This window comes from Rhinopithecus bieti, unplaced genomic scaffold (genome assembly GCF_001698545.2).
Source record: "Rhinopithecus bieti isolate Rb0 unplaced genomic scaffold, ASM169854v2 scaffold_59955, whole genome shotgun sequence".
Lineage (NCBI taxonomy): Eukaryota > Metazoa > Chordata > Mammalia > Primates > Cercopithecidae > Rhinopithecus > Rhinopithecus bieti.
In genome coordinates this window covers 94,117-115,435 of record NW_016823066.1, presented here as the reverse complement: position 1 = coordinate 115,435, position 21,319 = coordinate 94,117, and the positions used below count along the sequence as shown (strand labels likewise).

Sequence of the window (21,319 nt, the reverse complement as noted above, 5' to 3'; positions counted from 1 at the left end):
GCACGGTGGCTCATGCCTGTAATTCCAGCACTTTGGGAGGCCGAGGCGGGCAGATCACGAGGTCAGGAGTTCAAGACCAGCCTGGCCAACATGGTGAAACTCCGTCTCTACTAAAAATACAAAAATTAGCCGGGCATGGTGGCACATGCCTGTAATCCCAGCTACTTGGGAGGCTGAGGCAGGAGAATCACTTCAACCCAGGAGATGAAGGTTGCAGTGAGCCAAGACCGTGCCACTGCACTCCAGCCTGGGTGATAGAGCAAGACTCAGTCTCAAAAAAAAAAAAAAAAAATTTACCACAAGGCCGGGCATGGTGGTTCATGCCTGTAACCCTAGCACTTTGGGAGGCCAAGGCAGGCAGATCACTTGAGGTCAGGAGTTTGAGACCAGCCTGGCCAATGTGGTGAAACCCATCTCTACTAAGAATACAAAAATTAGCCGGCCATGGTTGCATGCACCTGTAGTACAGGAGGCTGAGGCAGGAGAATTGCTTGAACCCAGGAGGTGGAGGACAAGAAGAGGAAAAACAGACACAGGCCAAGTTGAGGGTGGTGGGTGGGACGATAGAAAGGACTAGAAAAAACACCTGTTTATGCTATGCATAGTACCTCAGTAACAAAATAATCTACACCAAACCCCCATGCCACAATTTTGCTTATATAACTACTTGCACGTTTACCACGACCCTGAAACAAAAATAAAAGTTAAAAGGAATAAAATCCATGGGGGGGGGAGAGTGCAATGTAGGTGGAAGGACTGGTCTGTCCTACAGATAGTGGCCCACATGGGGCTGTACTCGTTTATTTCTGTGTCTGGGCAGGCAGATGAGATTATGAACAGGTGGTACAGAACCGTTGGTTGTGGAGGAAGCAGGTTGCTGCTGCAGATTCAGTGTCTGGGGGTGGGGATATGCAGGAAACTGTAAACACTTTTGTGGATTTTTGGCAAAAAAACACTAGGATTAAAAATGCTGTGGTGAAATTCCTCATGGTGGTGCCTAGTCCTGGGAGGAGTGTGGACACATCAATTTCTAGTGGGTATGTTTGTGAGTGGGTAGGAATCCTGGGGTGGCAGCTGTGGGAAAAGGGGGCCTGTTATCACAGCTAATTTCCTCTAAGTTTTCAGTCCTCTCTCACCCTGGGAAGAGACCTGGAATTCCAGGACAATGGCATAGTGTGACAGCCTATGTACAGGAGAGCAGAACTTCTCATTTCCAGACACCCAGAGTTCCATTCCAGGCCAGGCCTCTGTGATAGTTTCCTTCTGGCACCAAATCTGTATTTGCTGAACACAAAGCAATTCTCCAACACCAACTAATTGTCTAACATTTGAATTCTGACACCATCCAGAGTCAGCACAGACCCTGATTCAGGGCTCAGTCTCACAACACTATCCTCACTCCAGAGGCCAGTCACAAACTTCATGGGTCCATCTATGCTTCTGACCTACTGTTTAAAAATTGGAAACTCTTATAAACTCCCTCCAATTACATAACTTGATAGAGCTACTCACAAAACTAAACAAAACACTGTAGTTATGTTGACCAGTTTATTATAAAAGATACCAAAAGGCCCAAAAAAGTCAACGGAAAAAGGTACAGGACGACAAAGAATAAAGGTGGGAAAGGATGAAGCACATAGATAATCCTGGTAAAAAGTTGTGATTAATAAAATTCTTTATCCTTTGAGTTCTCCAGGAACAGTTTATGAAAAGAAACACCCTTCCCATTATGACTTAGATGGTGGGTGCTCTCTTTTCTTACCTGACACGTAACCAGAAGCAGACTCCGCACATTATTTTCATTATAAAAAATTAGCTGAATTTGCCTTCAGTTTTCAAAATAAAATACTTTTTAATCAAACTTAAGTTTCTCTCCTTCCCACAGGCTCCTGAACATTGAGCTACCTTCAGTCTGAGCCAACACAGAACCCCATTTTATGTCCCTCCTAAGAACACGCTGACTTCAGGGTAAAACAATTCTCTCATCTAGAATTGAATTTTTTGTCCTTCAATTTGCCATTCCCCTCCCACCTTGTTTTTAATCTAGTTTCCTCCTCCCTATGAAAGAAAGCCCTTGTCCTGAGGCCCTGAAAGGTAAGGGGGGCTGCTGCTGAAGTGGCTGGAGTGGTCATTCTGATCAGCACACCAGGGCTGCCTCTCAGGACACTCAGAGCAGCCAGGGCCTTCCGGATGGAGCCTCCACTTGCTGCTTCTTGAGTTCCACCCAGCTTCCAGCACTTAGACGCTGACGACTCAGAATGAAGGGGCTTTAGTGAGCGTCTCTAGTGCTGCATTGTTCAACAGTAGCCCCTAGTCTCATGTGGCTGTTTAAATGTGCATTTGTTAAATAAATTCAATTTCCCATAAATCTAATTTAAATCAGTTCCCTAGTTGTACTAGCTACATTCAAGTGCGGGTCAGTAGCCAAAAGTAACTTTATTGGACAATGCAGACACAGAACATTGCCATTATCACAGAAAGTCCTACAGGACAGTGCTATGTAGACACTATTTCCAGCCCCAGGCAGTGGGTCAAATCCTTGACCTAAGCTTGGATCTCTCCACCTTTCTCCCTGCTCCCTATACCCAGCAGCCTCTGGCTGGGGCCTGCTTCCCCACAGAAAACAGTCTGAGACAGTTCTGCCATCTGCACCATTCTCCTGACACACTCCCTCATCTCAGTGACTGTTTCATTCAGCAGTTATTCACTGGGCATCTCCTATGTGCCAAAAAGTACACTAGAGCTACAGTGATAAACCAGACAGAGCTCCCAACCTAAAGAAGCATATGTTCCAGAGAGAGGAGACAACAAAGCTTGGATAATTACAAGGAAACAAAACATGGTAGTAACATGCAAAGTGGCGGTGATTTGGTTGAGTGGTCAGGGAAGCCCTGCCTGAGAAGGGGACATTTCAGCTGATTTCTAAGTGGGGAGAAAATCTGGGAATGCACATTCCAGGTAAAAGGAACACCCAGTAGAAAGGCTCTAAGGTGGGAATGAGCTTGTCAAGTGTGAAGAAAAAAAGACCATTGTGGCAGGGGCTTAGCAGGTGGAGGGAGAGGGTTGGGAAATGAATTTGGACAGAGAGGCAGGAACCAGACTGTGTGGGTACTGGAGGCTGGGGCCAGCAGGCAGGTTAATTGTATTCTTAAATCAGTAGGATGGTTTCCAGGAAGGAATTGACATGATCTTGTGCAAGGATGCCAGCCCATATCAAACTGGAATTTTCTGCCTCCCCCACCAAACATTGGCTTCCCAGGGCTGCAGGTCTCTGTGACCTCTCTTCGCTAAGCCCGTGTGACATGCAGCAGAGAAGCAGGGACTAAGTCAGTCATGCCAGGATACAATAAAACCTCAGGGTCTCTAAAAGGCTCAGAAGCATGAGAGCACAGAGCCTGGAAAACAAGAGACTTTTGAGAACTTGAGCCCACATTTAAATGATGCAGTAGTTTTGGTGTCTGTGGAAAAATCAGTGGACACCTTGCCTGCCTGCCTTTTTGATTAAACACATTATGTATCAAGCTGAATGAAAAAACAAAAGTACTTTTGCAACCTGAGATGGATCAAAGTGAGCAAGCATGCCCACTCTAACACCAGCCCCTGTCACGCCATGAGTCAGATTCCAGCCCATGCTGAGGTCCCAAGGGAGTGGGTGGATGGGTGGCAGATAGCTGAAAGAACAGACAGGGGGCCATAGGCAGATGAAATATGGTTTTATTCAGCAGCTCTCTTACACTGTCTGTCTCTGCCTGCTCGGGCTCTGGGACTCCTGCCACTCCCATGCCTGCAGCTGCGTTCCCTGGCCTGCAAGGCTGGCTCTCCCCTACAGGGTCAAAAACTTCACTCTCTCTCTTTGGACGCCAGGCGTATGCACAGTATCACCAGGGCAGTTATACCTTTTACAAACAACAGTGGCTCGGAGTCAGGTGATGAACCTTCCCATGTTATGGCTGCATAACTGTGACTATATAAGTCCTCCCTGGCTGGGCACAGTGGCTCAAGTCCGTAATCCCAGCACTTTGGGAGGCCAAGGTGGGTGGATCACTTGAGGTCAGGAGTTTGAGACCAGCCTGGACAACATGGTGAAACCCCGCCTCTACCAGAAATATAAAAAATTAGCCAGGTGTGGTAGTGGGCGCCTGTAATCCCAGCTACTCATGAGGCTGAGGCAGAATTGCTTGAACCCAGGAAGTGGAGGTTGCAGTGAGCTGAGATTGCACCACTGCATTCCAGCCTGGGCGACAGGGCAAGACTCCGTCTCAAAAACAACAACAAAAATCTAAACAAACAAAAAAACCAAGTGGATTTATATGCCTGTGCTCCAAACTTGCTGAGTCACTCTGGCCCAAATGTCTGCCTCGGCCTATTCCCGACCAAAGCACATCCATGTACCTTATAGCCCCTCAAATGAATAAAGCCTTTTCTAGAAGTTGCCAACTCCCTAATGAAAACTTTGCCCTTGACTTTGGTAACATCAAAAATTGCAGATACATGTGGAAGGAAAATGAACTCTTGGGACGCTGAACTCACTATGCCAAAAGTTAAGCCGGGGACTGGGTCATGCAAAGATTGGCTTCCTTTTATTCCCAAACAGATAGCTGTAATTTCACATGCTTACTTTATCTTGTATAAAATGTAGATTTACTGAGGGAGAGAGAGGGGAATGCATGATTGACTTCCCCTGAACCCTTTCTTTCCACATGTAAAATATAGATTCACTGAGTGCTAATCAGAGCCTCACGGCCCTCCCACTTGCTCTTTCAATACTGAAGTTCCCAAAACACTCTTTGGAAAAAGCACAGGACACAGATCCTATTGTGACTTGTGTCTCTTTCTCCCCAGTGTGTCCTCAACATTACCAAAATAAATCTCAAAATTGACTGGAAAAAAAAAAAGAAAAAAGAAAGAAAGCTCTAGTCTGCCTAAAATTTGCAATCTTTAAAGATTTATAGTTGGTGCTTCCTCCTTTGGAATTCTAAATTTTTTTTACATAAATCTGTGTTTTATTTTACAAAGTCCAGAAACTGCCTCAAAAAAACAACTTCATCTTCAGTATGACCCTCCCAATCCCCTTTCATCTTAACCTTAACTGCATCTGCCTGTGGGTCCCCAGCTTTCCAGGGCTCTGTAGCTTTTCTCAGTATAAAGGCTTCTTCCATGGCTGGGGTGAGCAGCCTGAGACATCTGCAGGGGAGGCTCCCCAAAAAGAGCTGGGCCTTTTGCAGGGTCAATATTAGCCTTAGCTTGCAGTCACTGGGCTCAAACTTTAATTTTCATGTCTGAGTTATTCATTTCGCTTTTGAAACTAACAGTTTGAACATTCAGCAAAATTACTTGAACACAGTGCTCAAGTAAGGGAAGGAATTTTTTTTTCTTTTTTGAGATGAAGTTTCACACTCTCACCCAGGCTGGAGTGCAGTAGCGAGATCTCGGCTCACTGAAACCTCCACCTCCTGGGTTCAAGCAATCTCCCTGCTCAGCCTCCCTAGTAGCTGGGATTACAGGCGCCTGCCACCATACCCAGCTAATTTTTTATTTTTTTCTTTTCTTTTTTTTTTTTTTTGAGATACAGTCTCACTCTGTCCCCCAGGCTGAAGTGCAGTGGCGCAATCTCGGCTCACTGCAAGCTCCGCCTCACGGGTTCACACCATTCTACCTCAGCCTCCCCAGTAGCCAGAACTACAGGCGCCTGCCACCACGCCCGGCTAACTTTTTTGTATTTTTTTTAGTAGAGACGGGGTTTCACCATGTTGGCCAGGATGGTCTCGATCTCCTGACCTCATGATCTGCCCGCCTCAGTCTCCCAAAGTGCTGGGATTACAGGCGTGAGCCAATGCACCTGGCCAATTTTTGTATTTTTTAGTAGAGACAGGGTTTCGCCATGTTGGCCAGGATGGTCTTGAACTCCTGACCTCAGGTGATCCGCCCACCTCAGCCTCCCAAAGTGCTGGGATTACAGGCTTGAGCCACTGTGCCTGGTCAGGGAGGACTTTTTTGAAGATGCTTACATTTTACATCTCAATAGGAAAAGCAAAAGTATTCCTTTTAGATAATAAATGTATTATTTTATTATTTCCATTAAAAATTATGTAGTAAACAATTAGTCAGATGGAAACACTTCTAGGAGTTACCAAGTTTTATCTCATAAAATTTAGCATGAAACTCAGAAATCAAGATAACAGGGTATAGACTAGAAATATTCAATGTCACAAATTCACCTTGCAAAAAGAGGTACTAATGTTTTTAAAGAATCTATGTACCTTCCACCAATATATCTCACATTTTCTGGTGGAAAGTATCATTGTCTTTTCTTTTTTTTTTTTTTTTTTTTTTTTTTTTTTTTTTTTGAGGACAGAGTCTTGCTCTGCCGCCCAGGCTGGAGTGCAGTGGCCGGCTCTCAGCTCCACTGCAAGCGTCCGCCTCCCGGGTTCACGCGCATTCTCTGTCTCAGCCTCCCGAGTAGCTGGGACTACAGGCGCCCGCTCGCGCCCGGCTAGTTTTTTGTATTTTTTTAGTAGGACGGGGTTTCACCGTATTAGGCCAGGATGGTTCTCGATCTCTCTGACCTCGTGATCCGGTCCCGTCTCGGCCTCCCAAAGTGCTGGGATTACAGGCTTGAGCCACCGCGCCCGGCCTCATTGTCTTTTCTTTTTTTTTTGAGACGAAGTTTCACTCTTTCGCCCAGGCTGAAGTGCAGTGGTGCAATCTCAGCTCACTGCAACCTCTGCCCTCCAGGTTCAAGCAATTCTCCTGCCTCAGCCTCCCAAGTAGCTGGGATTACAAGCATGTGCCACCACGCTCGGCTAATTTTTGTATTTTTAGTAGAGACAAGGCTTCACCATGTTGTCCAGGCTGGCCTCGAACTCCTGACCTCAAGTGCTCCACCCCCCTGCTTGGCATCCCAAAGTGCTAGGATTACAGGCATGAGCCACTGCACCCGGCCGGAAATGTATTCATTTTCTAAAGCCAAAATGGAAGAGAGATATTCTCTATTTTTTTCCCTAGATAGCTAGCATTCTAAAAGTTAAGGCTTGGAATTCTGTTTGAAATTACCCAGCTAGGCTGGGTGCGGCACACCTGTGAACCCAACACTTTGGGAGGCCAAGGCGGGTAGAGCACCTGAGATTAGATTAGGAGTTTGAGACCAGACGGGCCAACATGGTGAAACCTCCCATCTCTACTAAAAATACCAAATTAGCTGAGCGTGGTGGCTAGCGCCTGTAGTCTCAGCTACTCAGGAGGCTGAGGATCGCTTGAACCTGAGAGACAGAGGTTGTAGTGAGCCAAGATCGTGCAACTGCACTCCAGCCTGAGTGACGGAATGAGACTGTCTCCAAAAAAAAAAAGAAAAGAAATTACCCAGCCATAAAAAAAACTACCTGTGACAATTACTAAACTCGGTCTGGAAAACAAAATAGTACATTAGAATTTTTAACAAATGGAATATACGTAGATATTAATTTTTTTCTGAAACTCACCTCTTCTATACCATTTGTAAATATTTTCTTACCTTTTAATTTCCTCTACAAATGTTTCACTATTTGTCTTTCACTCTTTTTTCATCATTTTTTTCACTACTTTTCCTGCCCCTTAGAGAATCCCAAAGGCAGAAATTATTTCTATGTTTTTCCCTTAATACCAGCATCTGATTGACCAGCAATGTGTCCCAAAGAAACGGAAGCTGAGTTGGGTGAAGACAATCGTAATGTCTCAAGGGGTCAGCTTTTCCAAGGAAGTGTACACCAGGAGATTTCTCTCAGCCCCAGGGCATCCACCTGCTCCCTCGAGAGGCTACACTTTGTACCTCAGGCAGTCCTACGAGAGAAAATGAGCCAGGAGCTGATATTCATTAAGCACTCTGGCAGACATAGCCACAGTGGGTATCATGGTTTATTCCCAGACAGTACTGAAACCCAGGACCAGGAAAAATCTGAAGGGTGGCCGAGGACACATCACCCCATAAAGTTTCCAAAGGGAAACCCTGACCCCCCAAAATTCTGATAAGATCTCTGTGACTAGGGAAGATAAAAGGAAAAGAGGCACAGAGATTTTTTACAATAGTGTCCGGGGATTACTCTTTGCTTTCTTCTTATAGAAAATTTTTACAAACAGAAAACAAACCTTTTAAAAAGTATCATCCAATGATTTCTCAAAAAATGATTAATTAAAATACAGTATCAAAAATGTACACTAGGGCCGGGCGCGGTGGCCGACGCCTGTAATCCCAGCACTTTGGGAGGACGAAGCGGGTGCATCACGAGGTCAGGAGCTGGAGACCATCCTGGCTAACACAGTGAAACCCCGTCTCTACTAAAAAAATACAAAAAACTAGCCGGGCGTGGTGGCGGGCGCCTGCAGTCCCAGCTACTCGGGAGGCTGAGGCAGGAGAATGGCGTGAACCTGGGGGACGAAGTTTGCAGTGAGCCGAGATCGCGCCACTGCATTCCAGCCTGGGCGACAGAGAGAGACTCCACCTCAAAAAAAAAAAAAAATCTAACTCAAATACATTGTTTTTTGGTAAATTACTACATTGGGGGAAATAAAATTTACGCTTAACCAACTATAAACTGCCAAGTACCCTCCGATTACATAACCAGAAAATTTCCACCTTGATCTTACAAATTAAGAAGCTATGTAACTGTACATAACCGATTATTGAATTTGGTTTTATTCATCATATACCACTTAAAAGTCTCTCCTTCAAGCCCCTCCCATGGACCACAAATTACAAATCATAGCTGGGTGCTGTACGATTTTTGAACCACTCTTCTATTGCATTTTAAAATATTTTTGCGGTGACTTCCATGAATTTTTAATAGAAAAAAGGAGGGACTGGGACCCCACGGACCAAAGCTCTTCCCATTCATGAACCCGGTACGCGAGTTATCAGGCAGAGATGCGGCACTGCGGCGGCAGAGTTGCCCAGCGAGGACTCCAGGCCAAGGCACAGTCACTGCACAGGGAGGAGACAGGACGCCCGGGGTCCGGCTGTCAGCCCAGCCGCCATCTTATGGCTGAAGGGGACCGAGGGCCGAGCTGCGCCAAAGACAACTCGGTCCGCGGATTTTGGAGCCCAGCGCTGGGAGGCTGGAGTCCTGCCACAGTCACTTCTGACTGGTTCCAACCAGCCCCTCCCCCTCTCTCGGGGTGTCGGACCCGGCACTCTCACCATTTCTAGGCTTCCAGGTGGTCCTGGCATCTTAGCTGTGCATCTCCCAATACCTGCAGGTAACCGAGCCACAGAGGCTGGGCCTCTACCAGCAGAAGACACAGAGCAGCGAAGACTAGACGTGGAGCTCCTGCGGCAGCTAGAGACAAAGGCCCCGCCAAATCCCGGAAGCCGTCCTGTCCGCTCCAGCTGCGTGCCTGATTGGACGGGTCCCATTCCAGCATCCCTGATTGGATAATGTTTAGGGCCCCACCCCCTAATGCCCTGAGTGACAGAATATGTGCTCAGCTGCTGGGCTGATCGAAGAAAGAGTGAAATTCAAGCTGCAGCGTTCTCAGGCAGGGCTTCCTCCCTGAGCGGAGCCAGGCCCACCCCAGAGGGTATTTGCATATAACCTTGCGTATAAGGTCGTTTGCCTTTATAAATAATATATTATGTGGCTATTCACACATGAAAATAATGCAATAACAATTGTTTAAAATTTTCCAATTTTATGAGCTCCCTGGCTTCTTGTCCTTTGAGCGGGTAGCCTGACATTTTTTTAAAAAAGGCAATCCTCTGAAATTGAATGTGAGCCACATGTGAATTCTAAATTTTCTAGAAGGAAAATTTTAAAAAGAAAAAATAAACAGGAGGAATTCATTGTAGGAATTTAGTTAACCCAATATATCCAAAATATTATTTTAATATATGACTAGTATGTAATTATTAATGAAGTATATATATTTTGGAAAAAAACATTAAAACTATGTATTTTACCTTTCTACCACATCGTAGTTCGGACCAGCCACATTCCATGCACCCAGTAGCCACACTTGGCCAATAGCTGCCACATTGAAGTGCAGCTCTGACAGCAGAAGATGAAATCCTGAATATCCCTTTGCTTTTTTCTTTTCTTTTAATTTCCTTTCTCTTCTCTTTTTTTCTTTCTTTTCCTTTCTCTTCTCTTCTTTTCTTTTCAGAGTCTGGCTCTTAGGCCCAGGCTGGAGTGCAGTGGTGCAATCTCAGCTCACTGCAATCTCCACCTTCTGCATTCAAGCGATTCTCCTGCCTCATCCTCCCCAGAGTAGCTGTGATTACAGGCATGTGCCACCATGCCTGGCTTATTTTTGTATTTTTAGTAGAGATGGAATTTTCCCATGTCAGCCAGGCTGAACCCCTGACCTTAAGTAATCCTTCTGTCTCAGCCTCCCAAAGTGCTGGGATTACAGGCATGAGCCACCACACTGGGCTTGAACATCCTTTTCCTGCCATAAATAAGGAGAAAGTCTTTCCCTACCAACATCTCTCTTCAGTTCCAAGGGTAGAACAGATAGTGGCCATAGAAAGAGCAGAGGACAGCAGGAATAAAATCACAATAGGAAGACCACCTGTTGTCCACCTTTCTTCCAGAGATCAGACAGTGAACAAAGGACGATGGGGCCACAGAATAAGAAAGCTCTATGTCTACAGATCCCTCCCTGGTCTTTTTTTTTTTTTTTTTTTTTTCTTTTTTGAGACACAGTTTTGCTCTTGTCATCCAGGCTGGAGTGCAATGGCATGATCTCAACTCACTGCGACCTCTATCTCCCAGGTTCAAGCGATTCTAGTGCCTCAGCCTCCCGAGTAGCTGGGATTACAGGCATCCGCCACTATGCCCAGCTAATTTTTGTATTTTTAGTAGAGATGGGGTTTCACTGTGTTGGTCAGGCTGGTCTCGAACTCCTGACCTCAGGTGATCCACCCGCCTCAGCCCTCCAAAGTGCTGGAATTACAGAAGTGAGCCACCATGCCAGGCCACGTCCCTAGTCTTTACCTCCAATTAAAAACAGACTAATTTTGCTATTTGCCCTTGACCCTAATTGTCAAGCTGTGGTTACCTGTTTTCTCCTGTGGTGTGGGGAACTGTGTGAGTATAAGCACCAATCACATGCATACATGTCTACATGTATTTCTGCATTATGCAATATTCTCTTACAAGACATCTAACTTTGAATAAGGAGAAAAATCAGTACCTTTATGGGGCCCACTGTTGGAAGGTAACTAGAAATCAACTTTGTCATTAAATCCTGGCATCCTATCTGCACCGGCTGCATGTATTAATTAGCTATTGCAGCATAACAAACCAGCCAAAACTTCTTAGCTCATAATTGACATGATCACCAATTTAGACTAGGTTCAGTGGGCCATTCTTCTGTTTTCAGCTGAGCTCCTTCAGACATGTGTCATCAGCTGCTTGTTGACTAGGCAGCTGTGATTCTTAGGGGGCGCTTCTGCTTGTAGGGCTGAAGCAGACCTTGCTTCTCAAAATCAATGCCCAACAACACATCTTTATTTTTCACCACAAAACAAATCTAAAACTTAAAAAAAAGTTAGAGAAATTAAATTTAACAAAGTTTAATTGAGCAAAGAATGATTTGCAAATAAGACAGACTGTGGATCCAAGGTAGGTTCAGAGAGACTCCAGTACAGCCACATGCTGGAAAAAGATTTATGGACAGAAAAATCAAAGTGACACACAGAAAATGAAAGTGAGATACAGAAACAGCCAGATTGATTACAGCTTTGAATTTGCCTAATTTGAACATGATTGGAACAGTTTATGTTATTTTATTGTCAAAAACACAGTGGTTGGTACAAGAATGGGTTACAGCCTAATTACATATATCTAGCTAGGTTTCAGTTTACTATGTACAAAAAGCCCTACTGACCAAAATTAACCATGGAAGTGGGCAGCTTTAGGCTATAATTAAACAATTTCTCTCATTTGTTCATCTCAATTTTGAGAGTTAGACCAAAATTTTAGACATTGATACCAATCTAGCACCATCAAAAATGTACTTATTGCCCAGGTGTGGTGGTTCACGCCCATAATCTCAGTACTTAGGGAACCCAAGGCAGGTGGATCATCTGAGGTCAGGAGTTTGAGCCCAGCCTGGTCAACGTGGTGAAACCTTGTCTTGAAATCGTGCCACTGCACTCCAGCTTGGGTGATGAGAGTGAAACTCCATCTCAAAAAAAAAAAAAATTACTTAATTAGTCTCAAATTCCACTGTGAAATAGCAGAACTGTGGGTTTCTTGGCCTCCCAAAGTGCTGGGATTACAGGCTTGAGCCACGGCGCCCGGCCAGATTATGTTTTTTTTTTTTTTTTTGATGGAGTCTCGCTCTGTCGCCCAAGCTGGAGTGCAGTGGCCGGATCTCAGCTCACTGCAAGCTCTGCCTCCCCGGGTTCATGCCATTCTCCTGCCTCAGCCTCCCGAGTAGCTGGGACTACAGGTGCCCGCCACCTCGCCCGGCTAGTTTTTTGTATTTTTTAGTAGAGATGGGGTTTCACCATGTTAGCCAGGATGGTCTCGATCTCCTGACCTCGTGATCCACCCGTCTTGGCCTCCCAGAGTGCTGGGATTACAGGCTTGAGCCACCGCGCCCAGCCTACTTTGATTATGTTACTTCATTATGGAGTCACTTTAGCATAAGTGACTCCACTTTACTTCGATTTGGTCTGTTTGGACCTATTGCACAAGTACAGTCCAGAATGGTGGACTCTAATAATTTCGGTTAAAAAATATCCCCTTTTCGGTTAAGTTCTCATATAGGTCAGAGTGTGACCAAAACTCAGGGCCTTAGTGCAACTGTAAGTTTTTACTATTTTGGTTTTTTTCCTTATCATGTCATTAATAGGTTATGATGTCCTCATGGTCACATATGTCGTTTAGTTTTTGTCATTCCAGTTAAGGAGAGACTATTTGAGATTCTACAGGAGACCACACACAAACGTCTAAAACTTTTGAGAGAATACAGTGTAGTAGGGAGACTCCTATTTTGACTATCAGGGAGGATAATATCAGGAGTTTGAAGTATGCTTTTTAAAAAGCCAGTGTCTCCATGAACCAACCAACTAAAATTAAATAGATCAAATAATTAGCTAGATAAATGGTCTACTCATTTCAACCGAGCAGCTTGTTAAGTAATCCCCTACAACTGAATCTCTGTAACATCTGATATATTTCTCCATGTGCAACTACAAGTATTAGCAACTGCTAATGCTTTTCTGTTTATCCAGTAAGTAATCTAGAGAAATTCTACTATTTGGCACAACGTTAGTAAGAAAATTTAAAGTCTATTGTGTAACCATAGCCTTTACAGTAGAATCTGCTATAGAGTCTATTATGGGGGATAAATTTTTCACCATTTCCTCATTTATTCTAAACCATAATAAAATGATGCCCATTCAGAAGAGTAATGGCCTCCTGACAATGCTCTTTAACCTATTCTGAATAAATTCTCTTTAACTTGTGAAGTAAGGTAAGAGCAGTGGATGAATATTCTGTTTCTGATATATGAGAAAACAAATATTTCATAAAAATTTCTCACCCACATTGGCCCATCTTTTGCCTATCAAGGCATAAATTTGTTCATATATATAAGCTTGGCTGCAAAATCCTCTGCATGTAAAACTATACTCTATGAATGCACACAAGAAACCCCCTTTTAAAAAAATTTTTAAATATATATATATTTCAAAAATATTTTGAAAGTAAGATCGCTGGGAAGAAAAAAAAATGAATACAATAAAATTTAGGAACAAAAATGCAAGAGAAGCTGCTTAATCCTGCCCCTTCCACCCCAAGTGGCACAGCACAGAGATGAGATTTATTTTGTGATCCCAAGTACGTGCTTCTGGTCGACTAAGAATGATTTTTAAGGCCGGGCACAGTGCCTCACACCTGTAATCCCAGCACTTTGGGAGGCCGAGGCGGGCAGATCACAAGGTCAAGAGATTGAGACCATCCTGGCCAACATGGTGAATCCCCATCTCTACTAAAAATACAAAAATTAGCTGGGAGTGGTGGCACGCACCTGTAGTCCCAGCTACTCAAGAGGCTGAGACAGGAGAATCGCTTGAACCCAGGAGGCAGAGGTTGAGAGGTTGCAGTGAGCCAAGATCGCGCCGATGCACTCCAGCCTGGCGATGAGTGAGACTCCATCTCAAAAAAAAAAAAAAAAAAAATGATTTTAAGTATCAGTTTTCTGGCTGAAGGGCCCTGTCCAAAATCAGGATTAGAAATAGGTCAGCTGGGCGGGACACGGTGGCTTATTCCTGTAATCCCAGCACTTTCGGAGCTCAAGGCAGGCGGATCACTTAAGGCCAGGGATTTGAGACCAACTTGGTCTACATGGTGAAACCTGGTCTCTACTAAAAATACAAAAATTAGCCGGGCGAGGTGGCTCACGCCTGTAATCTCAGCACTTTGGGAGGCCAAGGCAGGTGGATCACGAGGTCAGAATTCGGGACCACATTGACCAACATGATGAAACCCCGTCTCCACTAAAAATACAAAAATTAACCGGGGGCAAGGTGGCGTGTGCCTGTAATCCCAGCTACACAGAAAGCTGAGACAGGAGAACCCAGGAGGCGGAGGTTGCAGTGAGCTGAGATCCTGTCACTGCACTCCAGCCTCAGAGACAGAACGACTCCGCCTCAAATAAAAAAAAAGAAAGAAAGAAAGAAAGAAAAGAAATAGGTCAGCTTGACTTTGTTGGTCTGGTAGTTAGCCAAGATCAAGGGTTTGTTTTTGTGAGGGAGACTTCTGAATACTCCCAAGCATATGAAGTCCTCGTCACCAACGTGCACCTTGATGAAGCAGTTTGTCCCCACAACCCTCTTGAACGACACAGCCTTAAATACAGGGAACTTCTTTTCTTTCTCTTCAAGCTGGGCCCTCACCTGGTCCACGATGTCCTGGGTCTCCCCCGTGGCCAGCTGTGTGCCGAAGGGCGCCCAGCACTTCGTCTTGGTTGCCAGGTAGGGGACCTGGTGAAGAACCCTTTATTATTTCTGTTGTTTGTACAGCCATAAGAAAAACACTTTGAACTAAGAGGGTCATGATAGCAGAGATGGCTTTATTTTTGATCTTGTGAAAAAAAAGCTACCTACATCAAGATTGCTGTCTGCTTTTAAGGAGAAGCTTCCCTGGTTAGCTTTACCTTAAGATCTCCAGTTTGGTGGGGCCCTTCTGAGTTGTAAGATTATGATCCCAAGGTTCAAGATCCTGAAGTTTTTCTGCAGTGTAGATGGCAAGCAGACTCAATCTTTAGGTTCTAGATTATAAAGGATTATACTGTTCTTAGTCATTAGAGTATTAAAAGCTTTCGTTACCTTATGAAAATATATTTTGCCATAATGCATTAAAACCTTGCTGCATTTAGTCATATTAGACTTCAGTAGCAGAAGATGCATGAGGTTCTATCATGGGGTGCATAGGCCTTCCAATTACTATTTTATAAGGGTCAACACATTTTTCCCACTCTAAGTGGATCTGATTGTCATCAATCTCAATTACAAGAGCAATCCAGTCAATTTAGTTAGCTTTGCTCAATACTATTGTATCTGAAATACCTTATTTAACAGATTTACAGCTTGTCTAGTGAAATAAGTATTTTTATTATTGAAGACTTTTTTTAGAAATGTCCCATGAGGAATACATATTTCCTAATATCCTTTTAGCTACTATTATAACATCAACCTTCTTGTGTGAGAAAACTATTATATTACCATAAAATAGGCATTATAAATGATAATTGAATAAAATGTCTCTGTAAATGTTTAAATGGCCCATCAGGTAGTATAATGTACTTCAGTAGTACATGAAGTTTTGATTGTCTTCTCAGGATACTATGTTCGACCAAAAAAAATTAGTCAATGTATTTTAGTAATTTAGAATAGTCACCACACACACGCACACACTCATCTAATTTTTATATAACTTGTTACCCAGGCTGGAGTGCAATGGTGTGATATTGGCTCACTGCAACCTCTGCCTCCCGGGTTCAAGCTATTCTCCTGCCTCAGCTTCCCATGCCCAGCCTTTAATTTTTATTTAATTTATATTATTTTATCTCTTTTGTGATGATTAATGGAATACAGAGTTTTTTTTTTTTTTTTTTTTTTNTGCTGGGATTACAGGCTTGAGCCACCGCGCCCGGCCGGAGTTTTCAATAATGAAAACATTAAGAACTCATTAATGAACAGTGGCTGTTGATTGTCTAGATTCTCCATGAATCCACACTTAACATTGAATTTATGTCCTGTTTAATACCAGACTTATTTCTCCAATTTAGGTCCATAGCACTGATAACTGAGGGATTCTCACAGGTAATTTGACTTGAATGACAGAGTTTATTCAAATAGCATGTCTAAAAAATTTCAGTACTGACTGATGTAGCATAAAATTGTGGCAGACTCTTTTCCGGATGTTTAATTAATTTTTGTTTTGCCTGAATTAGTAGTTTTATAAGTCCATCTTTTCTTTAGAATTCTTATGATCCCTACCCGGTCCAAACAATACAATCCTAAAATTATCAGAAACCTGTACTCACCTTGTCTGGACTTTTTCCATCTTTTCATGAACCTTCTTAAAGACACAATACTCGGCCAGACACAGTGGCTCATGCCTGTAATCCCAGCACTTTGGGAAGTCGAGGCGGGTGAATCACAAGGTCACGAGTTCGAGACCAGCCTGACCAACATGGTGAAACCCATCTCTACTAAAAATACAAAAATTAGCTGGGGATGGTGGCAGATGCCTGTAATCCCAACTGCTCAGGAGGCTGAGGCAGGAGAATCGCTTGAACCCGGGAGGCAGTGGTTGCAGTGAGCCAAGATCGCACCATTGCTCTCCAGCCTGGGTAACAGAGTGCAACTCCGTCACACACACACACTCAAAAAGAAACATAGTACTCTAGGATTGTGCATGTTTTTGAAGTTTTTAGAAACTTGGCCAGGCGTGGTGGCTCAGGCCTGTAATCTCAGCGCTTTGGGAGGTCAAGGTCGGCGGGTCACCTGAGGTCAAAAGTTCAGCCTCCCAAAGTACTGGGATTACGCCAACATGGTGAAACCTCATCTCTGCTAAAAATACAAAAATTAGCTGGGTGTGGTGATGCGCGCCTCTAATCCCAGCTACTTGGGAGGCTAAGGCAGGGGAATCGCTTGAACCTGGGAGGCAGAGGTTACAGTGAGACAAGATCATGTCACTGCACTCCTGGGCGACAAGTGCAAAACTCTGTCACAAACAAACAAACTACATTATAATTAAACCACTGGCTATGGGAATGGCTTTAAATGATGATAAAGGAACAAATGAAAAGAAATTGATTATATCTGCGGCCTATAATAATTTATCATAATAACCATAATTATGATTAATAACATACACTCAGATATATTACATTTTCAGAAATTTCGTACAATTTTGGAATAATTATTAATAACGTTTATTAAAATACAAGATAAAGAAGATCAAACATTATTTGATTTATTTATTTATTTTTGAGATGGAGTTTCGCTCTTGTCACCCAGGCTGGAGTGCAGTGGCACAATCTTGGCTCACTGCAACCTCCACCTCCCAGGTTCAAGTGATTCTCCTGCCTCAGCCTCCCAAGTAGCTGGGATGACAGGTGCATGCTGCCATGCCTGGCTAATTTTTTGTATTTTTAGTAGAGACAAAGTTGCACCATGTTTCTCAGGCTGGTCTTGAACTCCTGAGCTCACACAATCCACCTGCCTTGGCCTCCCAAAGTGTCAGGATTACAGGTGTGAGCCACTGCACCCAGTCAAGCGCCACTTTTTTTTTTTTTTTTTTTTTTTTGAGATGGAGTCTTGCTCTGTTGCTCAGGCTGGAGTGCAGTGGCGCAATCTCAGCTCACTGCAACCTCTGCCTCCTGGGTTCAAGCAATTCTCTGCCTTAGCCTCCTGAGTAGCTGAGATTACAAGCGCCCACCACCACGCCTGGCTAATTTTTTTTTTTTTTTTTTTTGTATTTTTTGTAGAGCTGGGGTTTCACCATGTTGCCCAGGCTGGTCTTGAACTCCTGACCTCATGATCTGCCCACCTCGGCCTCTCAAAGTGCTGGGATTACAGGCATGAGCCGCCGCGCCCGGCCCAAACATCATTTTTAATTTGACAATGCTTCCTATTAATTTAACATAGCATATAATCCTGTTTATCACTCTTTTGGATGCTGCATTGGCTCTCTGTAACATCCAAAAGTTAGGGGTCATAAAATAAGAAAGTTTTTTATTTTTGTTTTTTTTAGATGGAGTCTCACTCTGTCACTCAGGCTGGAGTGCAGCAGCCCAATCTCAGTTCACTGCAACCTCCACCTCCCCTGTTCAAGCAATTCTTCCACCTCAGCCTCCCAAGTAGCTGGGACTACAGGCACCGGCCACCACACCCAGCTAATTTTTGTATTTTTTGTAGAGAGGGGGTTTAACCATATTGGTCAGGCTGGTCTGGAACTCCTGACCTTGTGATTCGCCTGCCTTAGCCTCCCAAAGTGCTGGGATTACAGGCATAAGCCACCATGACTGGCCCAATGTTCTTAAATCCTCAAAGATTTATCCTGTCTCTCCAGTGATTTTGCAGTGCGTTCATAGTTAGAGCCAAAGTTCTCTTCTTGTCCTGGGAGGGCCTGCATAATCTGACCACACTTCCATTGCTTTTGGAAGTCTGTGGCAATCTGCCTATTTTCTGAGATCTGTGAGATATTTTTAAAGTTCTGTTTGTGCCTTATGTCAAAATTGTTTGGGGAGTAGCAAAGACATTGAGATTCACTCAGTAATTCCAGAAACACTTGGGGCAGATATAATATGTTTTTGTCTTTATAATTTCCACTTTTATAGAGTTTTCATATGTGATCTTAAAGAAAATCAGACTTTGACACTTCATCAGAGCACAAAGCATCTTACTAAATATAAGAATATTTAATAATTAATTTTATTTTAGCAAATTTGTTTTAGAAAACACTAAGCTTGGAAATTTAAACTCCGTATGTTTAATGCCGCTAGTGTAGAATATTTCTTATATCTCCTCATCTAATGGATTCATAAAGAAACTAATGTCAGGCCAGGTGCAGTGGCTCAGGCCTGTAATCCCAGCACTTTGGGAGGCGGAGGCAGGTGGATCACAATGTCAGGAGATCGAGGCCACGGTGAAACCCCGTCTCTGCTAAAAATACAAAAAAAGTAGCAGGGCGCGGTGGCAGGCTCCTGTAGTCCCAGCTACTCGGGAGGCTGAGGCAGGAGAAGGGCGTGAATCCGGGAGGCGGAGCTTGCAGTGAGCTGCAGTGAGCAGAGATCGCGCCACTGCACTCCAGCCTGGCAGACAAAGAGAGACTCCGTCTCAAAAAAGAAAGAAAAGGAAGGAAGGAAGGAAGGAAGGAAGGGAGGGAGGGAGGGAGGGAGGAAGGAAGGAAGATGTCAAAGAGGAAATTAGAATGTTACCCAGCATATAATAAATTTTAATTGTCACCTATTTCATAACCAATTTATTTTAAAATTATGTCTTCTTTAGCATAAATATTATCAGGATTATATGCTATATGTGTTCACTGTGTAATTAGTAATATGCTAAATTCGCCTGTAATTTCAGATTTAAAAGTTCTGAAATAACATGCTTGAATTCATGTTATACAAAAAGTAAATTAAGTAGTATTCATTTACCTCACATCCATGAAAATATTTGCCTCTTACGTTTAAGTTTATTGCATGCAAAATTTAATATTAGCATTTTCATCCACTTTTTTACCCTTTATATAAAGAATAATATAATTTATTTCCAATCGTTCATTTATTTATGTATTTATTGAAACAAGGTCTCACTCTGTCGTGCTGCCTGGAGTGCAGTGGGGCGATCTCGGCTCACTGCAATCACCGCCTCCTGGGTTCTAGCAATTCTCCTGCCTCAGCCTCCCTAGTACAGGCGCCCGCCACTGCACCGCTAATTTTTGTACTTTTATAACAAAAGACGGGGTTAGAGACGGTGTTTCACTATGTTTGCCAGGCTGGTCTCTAACTCCTGACCTCAGGTGATCCGCCTGCCTCAGCCTCCCAAAGTGCTGAGACAACAGGCATAAGCGAGCGCGCCCAGGCCCCAATTGTTCCTTTAATATATCAGTGTTTCATACCACGTTTTTTTTGTTTTTTTTTTTTTGAAACGGAGTTTCGCACTTGTTGCCCAGGCTGGAGTGCAAAGGCGCGATCTCGGCTCACTGCAACCTCAGCCTCCAGGGTTCAAGCGATTCTCCTGCCTCAGGCTCCCCGAGTAGCTGGGATTACAGGCGCCCGCCACCACGCCCGGCTAATTTTGTATTTTTAGTAGAGACGGGATTTTTCCCATGTTGAGACTGGTCTCGAACTCCTGACCTCAGGTGCTCTGCCTGCCTTGGCCTCCCAAAGTGCTAGGATTACAGGGGTGAGCCACCGCGCCCGGCACACCACATTTTATAATATTCATAGTGTTTCTGTACTTAGAAACAAAAGGGTTTTAATTACTTTTTAGGGATGGATTATAGCCTTTCCAGTTTGTGTAAGAAGAGCAGCAACATACTAATAACAAATAAGTTTTTCTGCTGTTATTTAATGCCTATTCCAAATATTTTTATCAAAGTTTTCAGTAAATAATTATAAAGCAGCCGGGCGCGGTGGCTCATGCCTGTAATCCCAACACTTTGGGAGGCCAAGGCAGGCGGATCATGAGTTCAGGAGATTGAGATCATCCTGACTAACACAGTGAAACCGCGTCTCTACCAAAAATACAAAAAAATTAGCCGGACATGGTGGCATGCGCCTGTAATCCTAGCTACTCAGGAGGCTGAAGCAGGGGAATCCCTTGAACTCAGGAGGCTGAGGTTGCAGTGAGCCAAGATCACTGCACTCTAGCCTGAGCGACAGAATGAGACTCTGTCTCAAAAAAAAAATAATAATAATAATTATTATTATAATGCATTTTTGGTTAAATGTCGTTGCTATTACTATAATATTAATGATTTAAAATTTGTGTTCTTTATGCATTTCCAGTCATAGTTGAAAATTGGCGGGGGCGCGGTGGCTCACGCCTGTAATGCCAGCACTTTGGGAGGCTGAGGCAGGTGGCTCACGAGGTCAGGAGATCGAGACCATTCTGGCTAACACGATGAAACCCCGTCTCTACGAAAAATGTAAAAAATTAGCAGGGCGTAGTGGCCGGTGCCTGTAGTCCAGCTACTCGGGAGGCTGAGGCAGGAGAATGGCCTGAACCCGGAAGGCGGCGCTTGCACTGAGTCCAGATCGAGCCACAGCACTCCAGCCTGGGTGACAGAGCAAGACTCCGTCTCAAAAAAAAAAAAAAAAA

The 21,319-nt window shown here is 43.9% G+C and overlaps 1 protein-coding gene across 1 annotated transcript in view; it reads right to left on the bottom strand.

Annotated features, from left to right (window-relative positions):
- Nucleotides 1-9,374, bottom strand: part of ZNF680 (zinc finger protein 680) — a 47,269-nt gene extending 37,895 nt beyond the window's left edge. Inside the window, exon 1 of the mRNA XM_017861199.1 lies at nucleotides 9,170-9,374. Within this exon, the coding sequence (XP_017716688.1) occupies nucleotides 9,170-9,199 (30 nt within the window). The 5' untranslated portion in view covers nucleotides 9,200-9,374. The remainder of the gene's footprint in view (nucleotides 1-9,169) is intronic.
- Nucleotides 9,375-21,319: the final 11,945 nt, after the last annotated feature.